Genomic DNA, 11,291 nt, shown 5'->3' with positions numbered 1-11,291 from the left:
AGTCAGGGTGTGGCAACGGTGCTGGGGAGACAGCGCCCAGAGGGGGCGAGGGTGAGCAAGGCCAGGTGGCTCTGGAGCCTTTGTGCCCGAATCTTGTGGACTCCTCTGGCCCCCTCACCTGGGCCCAGGCACCCGAGACCCCCGTGTCAGGGCCCTGCGGTGGCTCCCTGAACAGGATGTGTGCACAGCAGGTGACCTTGCCCAGGCGTTTAACCCAGAAACAACAAAGATTGTTTTCTACTTTCAAAAGTAAATCACTTTGCTAAAACAACAGGAGCAAACAGAAGCAGTTTCACTTTAAAAGTTTGATTAAAAACCAGGGGAAAAAAAAGGTTGAGGGCCACCGAGACCTCCCAGACAAGGAAGTCCTGCTGGGCAATGAGTGTTCTGCAGGTCAGCAGGGTGGCCTCTGGGACCCAGACATGACAGTAGGAACAAGATGAGTGGCAGCTCCTCTCACTTCCAGGCGGAGAAATGTTCAGTATAACCAATCACTGGTACCCGCGCCCTGGTTCAGCTCAAACTGGCCTCCACTGGCCACAGCATCTCCATCTCAGGCCGAGGGCCGGCGTCACCCCTGCAGCAGCTTGTGCTTGACGGCTGTGCTCTCGGAGCAGAGGTGCACGAAGAGGGTGCCGGCGGCCGTGCGTGCACGCAGCTCCTGCAGCTCGTAGTCATGGGCCCACTCGATGTTGCCCCACTTCTGGATCTGAGGAGAGGACAGGACAGGCTGCAGGGTGACTGCCAGAGCCATAACCCCCCACGGCTGAGGGGAGGAGGCATGCAGGGGAATGGCAGGTGAGAACAAAGGCCTGGCCTGCCCACCCTGACACTTGGGATCTGCCTGCATTCCGGATGTCCAGAACATCTGAAAAGCGTTTTATACTCAGAGAACTGTTTTTGTCGGGGAGAAAGTGAGGTTTAAGGAATGACGGCCCCACTTGGGTCCTGCAGCCAAGGACAGAGCCCAGACCAGAAGCCAGGTTTCCTGCTCCTGCTGCTTGCCCCCACCCCCACCCAGCCAGCTCTGACACCAGAGTCACTGGCTCTCTCGTGACACAAACCAGCTTCTCCCCCTAGCATTTTTCCAAGCAGATAACTAGACCAACTTGGGAAAAACTCATTACAAAAGGCTTTTCATCATGCTAGGAGTCAATTTGTAATAGCAATTAACCTTCTGAAGCTGGAGAAGTAACAAGGGGACTGCAGAAAACACAGTGATTCTGAGTTAAAAAAAATGCCGACAGAGCAGCCAAGCCTTGTTCATTCTGAACCACTACATCAGACATGGACTCGCAGCAGCCTCGTGACCACAGTGTGCCTGTCTGTGTACAGGCTTAGCCTCCGTGAGCACACAGGCGGCCCCAGGGCATTTGGGAGACCACCCTGAACCTCCACCGCAGTGGGGCTCCAGCTCCGCCTCACCTGGTACTCCTCCTCCAGGCGCGACAGCAGTACAGCCTGCTCCACCGTCAGGTGCAGGTCCGTCAGGCCCAAGGTCAGCACCAGCGACTTGAGCTGGGTCACCACAAACTCAATCCCTACGAGGACACAGCCAGGTTGGCCCCAGGGTCCTGCTGTGTGCAGGGAGCTGCCAGGTGGGGTGCCAGCCCTTCCACATTCTCAGGAGCCTCTGTTCTCCTCAGGGGTCCCTCCTCTGACCCTGCCTGGGTAGGCCCCAGACCCAGCTCTGCCCGTCAGAGCGAGCACTCCACCCCCATGACTAGAGCCAGGTCAGGGGGACTGGAACGAGGCTCCTGAAGAGGAGACAGCCACAGCCTCCTGGGAGGGGTGAGCCTGCCAGTCCATGAACCAGGTGACAGCGTCTCCCCCACCAACCAAGTGCTCTGGTGATCCTGGGCTCTGCACACCATGCCCATCATGCCCACCCTCCAGGCCCACAGGAAACACCACGCACCCTGCAGGGCCCACATGTTGTAAGAGGCCAGGTGGCTGACCAGCACCTCCCGAGTCCGGGCGGGGATGCTGGGCCCCGTGATGCTGGATGAAGAGCCGATCTCCACACCGTATCTGGAAGGAAGAGGCCCCGCATGAGTCTGTCCAGCTGCATAGCCCCACTTCCACCCGGAAGCAAAGCCCCAGCTTGCCCAGCACACACAGGCCCCACTGGGGGTCCTGGGAGCCACTGCCGTCAGGCCTCCTGACCTATAACCTTCTGTCCCTTAGGAGCAGAGGACAGAGCAGCTATGCATGAAGCTAGGGCTGACAAGTCAGGAAGCAGGAGCCACAGGCAGCTCCCAAACTCGAACTCATTAGCATGAAGGTCCATCAGACCTGTGGGCTACCTGCTTTTCAGAAGGAAGTCTTCACATGTGAACTATAAAAGGCTTCTTTCAAATATTGTTTTCCTTACAACGGTATTTGTATATATCCCGTGGTTTAGTCACTAAGTCGTGTCTGATTCTTGCAACCCCACGGACTGTACCCTGACAGATTTCTCTGTCCATGTCCATGGGATTCTCCAGGCAAGAATACTGGAGTGGGTTGCCATCTTCTCCTCCAGGGGATCTTCCCCACCCAGGGATCGAACCTGCATCTCTTGCACTGTAGGCAGATCCTTTACCGACTAAGCCACAATCCTGCATCAGTCAATCACTTTTTCACACGTTTATTAATAAGCCTCCATCACACACACAAGGCACTGTCCCAGTGGGCATGAGCTGGCTTCAAAAACAAAACATTTTCAAGAACAATCATAGCTATGTAAAATGCAGGAAAAACGTAATGAAATGAAAACAATTTTTGTAATTTTCTTTCATATATCACTAATCTTTCTCATTGGTTTAGAAACATTCGTCCTGAAGTTTCTAACAGTACAATTGAAACACAGGAAGGGGCCACATTTTCCTGTAATCTATTAATATTATGGGTGAGAAATCTTAAGTGCCACCCAAAGCAGACAACTTCGTACCACAGCAAAAACCTGCAGGCACCCAGCTCCCATCTCACGTCACTGAACTCCCCAGTGAAACGGCATCACATCAGGGTGCTCTCGTGGCATCCAGTGGTCAGGTTTTACCTGATCCTCAGTGCACTGGCTCTGCCTCTTACTACAAAACCAGAGGATGCCGACACATCATGGGTGCTCAGAAATGTGTACAGATGAAAAATGCTGTGTCCAAACCACTCCAAGTGCACAAGCTGACAAAACACCAAGGTCGGGGAGCCCAGGCTAGGAGCCCTTCCCGACAACCCTGGGATGAAATAAACCTGACCTAACCCTGCTCACATCACTGGTCTGTCCAGTCTGCACAAGTGTCTTCCTGGGAAGGAAACAACTGGGCATCACCAGTCCCTGGACTGTCCTTCCACAAGTCCCTGCCCAGACTGTCCTTCATGTGTGTCCAGGTCACACACCTGGCTCTGTGATTCAGCCGCAGAGCAACTGTGACAACGAGTAGGATGTAGCGGCCAGTGTGGGCACCACTGTGTGCCCAGCAGTGTGCAGCCCTCCATGCACTCCTCATGACACCCAGGGAGGCAGGGGTCACGAGCCCCATGCACAGGAAGGGAAGCCCAGAGGAATCAGGTCACCAGCCCAGAGTCACACAGCCAATGGGGCAGAAGCACTTAGCTGCATCTACCCCCAAGGGGGCCTGTACTGTCTGAGTCCCCTGGTGCCCTGAACTCAGAACATCGACCAGCTCAGGGTCCTGGCTGTCCAGACCCCAGCTGCCGGGTGCGGGGCATCTCACCTCCTCTCGGCCCAGCTGATGACTGGGTCCCACTCATTCCTCTGCAGCTCCACCAGCGTCTCTGGTTCTTCCACCCTGTAGCTAATTCAGTGCAAATGTGCCTCCATTAACAAAAAACTACAATCCTCTCATCCAGTGACAGATACAGAAACATGAAAGGCAACAGCAGAAAACCTCTCTACTACCACCCCTCCGCCCTGCCTTCCCCCTAAATTAGCAGGGCTCTCGAAGAGCGGCCCAGGGCTCATACAGGACCTGCTGGAAACCCACACCCTTACAGGGAGGAGACCAGGAGCCTGCAGCTTCATAAGCCCTCCAAGGGTTCTCTAGACCCTTGACTTTGAGTCCCACTGTCCCAAATGTCCCTGGTTATTGACTAGTCAGGGCCCACAGCGCTGCCCAGTGCTGCTCGTTAACACTACACTGTCCTCAGACTCATACCCCTGGTCCTGGGATTCTGTGCCAGCTCATCACTTGAGTCCTGCCGTCCCCTCCTCTCCCAAGAGGCGGCGAGACCCAGCCGCCTTTGCACCCCTTGTGAGCCCACCTCCCTCCCAATTACAGATGTGGCTGCTGGTGGCCCTGCCTGAGGCCACCTGAGGCCAGGCCACTGTTCTGACCAAGAGACAGAGCTGGGGTCAGCTGAGTTCAAGGGTGCTGGGAACAGGACAGGGAGGCCAGGCTGGTGTGAGCATAAGTGGCAGAGAGGCAGTGGGGGTGCAGGGGGATGGAGGGAGTGCTGCCCAGGGCAGAGGGAGGCTCCCATGGCTCTCCTCTCTGAGCCAGGATGCTCTCAAGAAGACCCCCTCCCTGTGCTGGACTGGAAGGGCACCCTCCCGTAACCAAACTGTCCCCAACACAGACGGCATAGACATTCCCACAGCAGCACCAGCGGCCTCTGCAGGGGCCCGCCCTGCCCCTCGCCCCGGAGCAGACCTCAAGTGCCATCTGGGCAGTAACCCCAGAGCATCTGGGGGGCTCAATTGTTCCTTCCACATCCAATCAACACCCTAAAAACCTGGGCGCGAAAATGCAGGCAAGGAGGATACCAGCTTCTGGATGCCAAGGACAGACCATCTGCATCCCACCTGAGAAGCGATGACCATGCTTGTGAGAACATGCTAGTGGTCAGAAGTGACCCCCTGGGTCGTGCGGCCTGCGACAGCCACAGAGGCTAACAGCCCCTGAACCCCAGGCTGGGGGACAGCTGCCGGGCGACGGGAGAGGAGGGCTGGTCCCGACACGAGTGCAGCCGGCACGTCCTCTCTCCCGGGGTCTGCAGAGCAGTAGAGCGCTGAGGAGTCAAAGGGCCCCCTGCCTCCTCACGGAGACCACTCTGAGCAAAAGGCCAGAGGGACTTGCTAGGGCCCTGGGAAAGGCCACCCACACATCCGTTACCAGACGGTGTCGGTGTCCAGGAACTTCACGGCCGCCCAGATGAGCTGGTCCTTGTCCCGCTGGGTGGGGTTGTCCAGAGACGTGTTGCACAGTGTAGTCTGGATCAAAAGCAGAGAGAAAGCCCATCAGCATCCTGAGGGCCCTGCCCAGGCTCCTGGAGAAATGAACTCCCCCAAGGTCTCAGGCTCTGTACCACCAGGCCCTGTGGTATTTTCCAGGAGGTGCTAGCAGTGACATCTCAGAGCCGTGGACACCCGGGCCCAGGGAGACCAGAGTCAGGAGCCTTCACGCACTGCTGGGTCTGGGCAAGTCGCTCACCACCCGGCTCCCTGAGCCTCAGACGGCGGGGGACAGAGCTGCCAGGCCAAGACAGCTTCTCTGGATCCTCCCTGTCGACTGCAGGCTGCAGAGTCACTCTAAGGCTCCGTCTGCAGCCGTCATCCCTGCTCCCCCACAGTCCAGGGGAGGCTGGTTCACCTGAGGCCGAGGAGCCTGCCTGTGGCCTGGGTCCACATGCCAGGACACATGGACTCTCCCCCCATCGTCTCTTCCTGACCCAGACCACCACAGAACACAAGAGCCAACCAAAGTGTGGCTGCTGAAGTGGAAAAGTGGTCAGGGAAGGACTTGTGTCCCAAGACCCCGGAGGAGCCAGGCCCTGGGCTGGGGGGTGGGGTGGGCTGTCTGCTGGGGGCCTCCCAGAGCCTTACTGGAATCAGGACAGGACCCCTACTTCTGCCCAGGGCCCCAAGAAGCCTGTGGTGGCCACAGGGGTGGGCTGTGACCTGTTACCAGGTGCATGGTGTACATCTTGATGGTGTCCTGCTGGGAGTCCCACTCGGTGGCCACAGCAATGGCCAGGGCCTCGCTGGGGACAGTGAAGAGCTTGCCTTGGGGCGTCCTCAGCTTCCTGTGGTCCAGGTTGATCTCAAAGCCACCTTGAAAGATCAAATGGAAACCTCTCAGGTTGATAGGCAGAGTGGAGTGATCACGCCTATATTTAGCTACTTGATTTGATGCAAGATGCCCCAAGTCCCTTCGTGGGGAGCGGCTTATAGAAACATACCCAACAAGAGCGCTGAGACAAGCTCACTAAGGAGCTGGTTGGAGGTGAAAAGTGTCCCTCACCTCCCATTCACAGAAATAAACAAAAACAAGAGGCAGTGAAAATTCCACTCACCTTCACCCTGTGAGATGTTGACATTTTGATAGAACCTCTTCCTTTCTGTGGGAAAGATTTTTCAAAAGGGGCAGTTAAAGGAGTGGAGGTGCTCATGACCTCACTGCTGACACTGACTAACCACCCAGACTTCCCTGGCAGCGCCCAGTCTCCTCGCTCCACATGGTCAATAGCTACCGGGTAAAGCAGGGGAGGAGGAGCCGCAGCCCCACCAGCTCCCAAGGACAGTGGCCGTGTCACAAAGCTGCAGCTTGCCTGACCCCAAGACTTCTCCAACACCCCTCCAGCCCCTGGCACAACACACTAGAATCTACAGATGGTGTGACTACCAACATGATGAAGTATTACGATGGCAAAATTTACCACCTTTGTCTGAAATCACAATAGTAATTCTCTCATACCTTTGACCCAAAATAGAAGTTCCCACTGACCACTGCTTTATGTGCCAGCCTGGTCTCACTCAGACAGCAGGTAAGACTGAGTCCAGTGGACCCCGCATCTGTTGGGAGACCTGGGTCAAGGGTCCAGACTATATCCAGCATGTTTTCCAGTGCCTGGCGGGGCAGCAAGTCCAAGGCCAGATCCGGCAGGAAGCGGAGGGCTGGGGGGGGTCAGATCTGAAGACTCTGACTCACCTCTGGGGGAGGGGCTTGGGGGAAGGGCCCACCCATCAGCAGGAAGTGCCAGCAGTGTTCTACACATGCCAAGGGCTGGAGATAGGTCAAGATACCTGGGGGCTGAGGGGCAGCCGGGAGCAGGGGGGGAGGTTAGAGGCAGAGACGGACAACAGAGCCTGAACTTCACAAAGCTGCCAGGATAGCAAGGTCTCCCTCGAGAGGGTGTTCATCCTCTGCCCACCTCCTCTGCTCTGGCCAGGCCACTTCTGCACCTGATCAGAGATGCCAGCCAGTGGGCTCAGGGCTCTGCTGGGGGGAGGAACAAACTTGCTGAGGACCAGCCCCCTCCCAGCGCAGAACTCAAAAGCCACCCTGCTCGTGAGGTGCATCCTGTCTCATGGGAAGACAGACACTAATCAAGCCGAACAATAAAGCAACCGTGGATGCCAGAGGACCAGACAAACTGCAAATGCGCACTGGGAAGGCTCGTCTCATCTAGGCTAGAGGAAGACCTCTTCACAGCCAGATGGCACCTAAGATCCGCAGGAGAGTGGGCAGGCCCACCTGAACTGGTGGCTTTCCAGGGCGTGGGGGTGGGGAGTTTCCAGGAGAAGGAACAGCTCACAGAAAGGTGCTGGGCCTCAGAGAGCAGTTTCGGAGCTAAAAAGGTGGTGTGCAGGGCAAGCCTGCAGTCACGGGGCAGAGGATGGCTGGAGAGGCCCAGATCTGGGGAGGAGCCTGGCAGCTCACCTCAAGGAGGGCTGGCGGAGTAGGGAGTCACGTTGGGGGTTCACACAGGTGCTGAGAACAGGATCCGGAAAACTCAACTGGTGGAATCCACACTCCCCAACTTCAGAAGATGGAGGTTTTCTTCCTGGACCCTCCCAGGTCCTGGGTCTCACGAGACAACTCATGAGACCAGGAACCCGTGAAGCACCCACATGTTCAGTGATGAGAGGGTGAGCTGACAGCAATGGAAACCCTATCCTTGGAGATGGGAGAGACAGGCTAATCACCTTGAACCCTTATTTTGAGCACAAATCACTCCCTTTACAGAATATCTGTTTCTATGATAAAACCACACTCGGTGCCTTTTAAATGGCAATTTTAAGGACTATGTAGATACAAAGAAATGCGAATGTGGAGAAGCACTGAATTTTAAAAGCCGGGCAACAGAAAACTGGCTGTATAGGCAGAGAACGCTAACAAGCAGCTCTTGTGAAGAGAGCGTAAGTGGAAATTGATGTCCACGCGGCCCCTTTTTCCTGTGAGGTTGCTCCAATCCATATAAAGAAACAGGCGATTTTCTGTGTCACCTCCCCCGACACTCCTCGTCCTGTCCCAGGCTCCCCGGGCCAGCTAATGCTCTTTCCATCAGCCTCAATTTCCGGGCAGGCCTTTACTCTGGACAGAACTGCAACCCCCACAATGCACCGCGAGTGGAGGCCGCGCCTCCTCCGAGCGGCGTGACAGTGGTCTCTTTCTAAACAGCGCCACCTGGCGGGCCTTACGCCTCACAGCTACATTTTGACTGCCCACAATCCTGGGGCGGCTCTGGGCGAACTGGGGGGACCAAGTATATAAAAAAACCTCTCAACTCAATAATAAACAGACAAGTAACCCAATTCAGAAATGGTCAAAGCATCTGAATGGATACTTCTCCAAAGAAAATGCACAAGTGTCCAAAAAGATGCACCTAAAAAGATGTTCTTCGACATCATTCATCCTCAGGGAAATTCAAATCACAGTCCTTCACACCAGCTAGGAAGGCTATAGTCAGACGGACAGATGTCGGTAAGGGGTCAGAGAAACTGGGACCCTCACACACTGCTGGAGAAATGTAAAATGGCACGACCACCTTGGAAAGTGGGGTGGCCAATCCTCAGAAAGTTAGTTAGCTACCGGTTGATCCAGCAAGTCTACCCTTGCGTGTGTGCTAAGTTGCTTTAGTTGTGTCCAACTCTTTGTGACCCTATGGACTGCAGTCCACCAGGCTCTTCTGTCCATGGGATTCTCTAGCCAAGAATACTGGAGCGGGTTGCCATTCCCTTCTCCAGGGGATCTTCCTGACCCACAGATCAAAGCCGGGTCTCCTGCCTTGCAGGTGAATTCTTTAACACTGAGCCACTGGGGACGTCCTGTCTGTTAGGTACCTCCTATGAGAAATGAAAACACATTCTCACACAAAAACCTGTATTCAAGTGTTTACAAAGGCATTCAGAACAGTCAAATGATGGAAACCACTCAAATGTTCATCAATGAATGACTGGGTAAATAAGACCTGGTGTGTCCCCAAACTGAATATTACCAGTTATGAAAAAGAATGAAGTACTGACACGTGCTAACCGTAGGATGAACCTTGAAAATACGCTAAATGGAGAAAAGCCAGTCAAAAAAGACCACATTTCATTTATATGAAATGTCCAAAATAGGGAAATCTATAGACAGAGAGTGAAGTAGTGGTTGTCTAGGGATGGAGGAATGGGGCACGGGGGTACTCAGAGTGTGGCAGCTAAAGGGTACAGGGGTCCTTTGGGGTCATAAGAAGGTTCTAGAACTGATGGCTGCAGAACTCTGAGTATACTGTGCTTAGTCGCTCAGTATGTCCGACTCTGCAACCCCATGGACTGTAATCCACCAGGCTCCTCTGCCCACGGGGATTCTCCAGGCAAGAATACTGGAGTGGGTAGCCATGCCTTCCTCCAGGGGATCTTCCCAACCCAGGGATTGAACCCAGGTCTTCCGCAAGGCAGGGGGATTCTTTACCATCTGAGCCAACAGGAACCATTAAACTGTACACTCTAAGTGAGTGAATTCTAAGTGCATCATCTCAGTAAAGCTTTTTATAAATTCTTCAGGGCAAATGTATCTACTACAGCATTACTATAAACGGGCTAGATGACTAAATACTTTCCCCCCAAACCGCTCTAGCATCCACAGCACGGTTGGCAAACATTTTCTGTAAAAAGCCAAAGTGTTTTAAGCGTTGCAGGCCATCCAGTGTCTGGCACAACCAGCCAACTCTGCACCATAGTGAAAACAGCCTTAGGTGTGTGTCAATGAATGAGGGGGGGATGGGTTCCAGGAAAACTATTTACAAAAACAGGTGGCAGGCTGGCCTCCCTATCTACAGCATCTCCCTCCACCCAGCACAAGCAGTCTCTGAAGACGAGGCAGACACTGAGAAGCTAAACCACTTGTGCAGACGACAGACAACTTGTAAGCAGAGACCCCCAGCTTTGACTTCACCGGTGTACCCCTCAGCTGGACAGGCACGCTCTCTGAAGACCTTTCTTCTCTATGCAGCTGATGGCTGGGACAGTTGGTAGGGAGCTGGAGGCCACACCGGCTTCCTCGGAACAGCTCCAACACCACAGTGACCTTCTTCTTACCCTCGCCTTCAGCACAGTACTAACTGGCTGGCAGGAAAGCGTTACTGTCTTCACTCACAGTCCCACTCTTACCCCAAAATCTCTCCCTAGAAGTAACGAAAGATCCGCTACATAAAGTCTCATCCGAGTCGGAAGTGCAGGAAGAAGGCACGGGGTGTCAACTCCTTAGAAGAGGTGGAAGGTGTTCTGGGAGAGCAGAGGAGGCAGGGACAGGACAGCTGCGGAGCAAGCGGCCAGGATGGAAGACTTAAAGCCCGAGCTTCAGGCCCCTTCAGTACCAGTCGCGGGGACACAAAGCAGCCTAGCAGACTGGCCTTTGCCCCGCAAACCTCTCAGAGTCTGCTTTGCGCCCCTGGCGCAATCCCGACCCAGAAGTCGAATTTCCCCGCCTGAAAACAAGGATGACCTCTGCTTCCCCAGTGAAAGAGAGGAAAATCGCACCTGCCAAAAGGAAACGACGCGCGTGTGCCCTGGAGCGATCCCTGCCCTCGCGGGGAACTTCCCTCCCGACGTGTGACCCTGCAAGGCCGATCCCTCAGCCTGCTCCGCCCTGGCCTCCCTCACCTGCCGGGGGCACGTAGGCTCGGATGGGGGTAGGGGGCTTTGGCCCCAGCCCCTCGGAGGCGGTGAGGCCACCTCGGGGCCGGTTCAGGAGGCGACGCCCCCCGTCCCGCAGCCGAAGGCAGCTCCTCCACATCGCGCGGGGGCTCAGAGAACGACCGCTCGAGACCAGAGCGCGGGGAACACGGAGCGGAGGGACCACACGCTGCGTCCTCTGACTCCACAAACCTTCTCACCGGTCGCCGGTACCCTCACCCTCTCTGGGCGCCGCCATGTTGCGCACGACACTCGCAGAGCGCCGTCGCCGCGCGCCTCAGCGCACGCCGCAGCCAATCAGCATCACAAACGCCCCGACCCCGCCCCCGCGCCGAGCCTCGGGAAAAAGACTACAAGTCCCAGAGGGCATCGGCGCCCGCCACGTGCTGTC

At 55.6% G+C, this 11,291-nt stretch overlaps 1 protein-coding gene across 1 annotated transcript; it reads right to left on the bottom strand.

The window, feature by feature from the left end:
• Positions 1–241: 241 nt before the first annotated feature.
• Positions 242–11,182, bottom strand: ATPAF2 (ATP synthase mitochondrial F1 complex assembly factor 2). The gene is made up of 8 exons (XM_043904048.1): positions 10,868–11,182; positions 6,295–6,339; positions 5,907–6,052; positions 5,115–5,212; positions 3,717–3,797; positions 1,919–2,031; positions 1,426–1,541; positions 242–709 (listed from the first exon to the last, which is right to left on the bottom strand). The coding sequence occupies exons 1-8, from the start codon at positions 10,998–11,000 to the stop codon at positions 572–574; spliced, it is 870 nt and encodes a 289-aa protein (XP_043759983.1). The 5' UTR covers positions 11,001–11,182; the 3' UTR covers positions 242–571.
• Between the last annotated feature and the right edge of the window lie 109 nt (positions 11,183–11,291).

Source organism: Cervus elaphus, chromosome 5 (assembly GCF_910594005.1).
Source record: "Cervus elaphus chromosome 5, mCerEla1.1, whole genome shotgun sequence".
NCBI lineage: Eukaryota > Metazoa > Chordata > Mammalia > Artiodactyla > Cervidae > Cervus > Cervus elaphus.
The sequence above is the reverse complement of the archived record's forward strand: the minus strand, read 5'-3'. Positions and strand labels throughout refer to the sequence as shown.

Excerpts from the sequence above, each read along its gene's own strand:
- ATPAF2 (XM_043904048.1), bottom strand. The coding sequence starts at position 11,000 with ATGTGGAGGAGCTGCCTTCGGCTGCGGGACGGGGGGCGTCGCCTCCTG. Across the intron at positions 6,340-10,867 it reads AGCCTACGTGCCCCCGGCAG|AAAGGAAGAGGTTCTATCAA; the intron begins GTGAGGGAGGCC and ends TCTTTCCCACAG. Across the intron at positions 5,213-5,906 it reads AGATGTACACCATGCACCTG|ACTACACTGTGCAACACGTC; the intron begins GTAACAGGTCAC and ends CTTTTGATCCAG.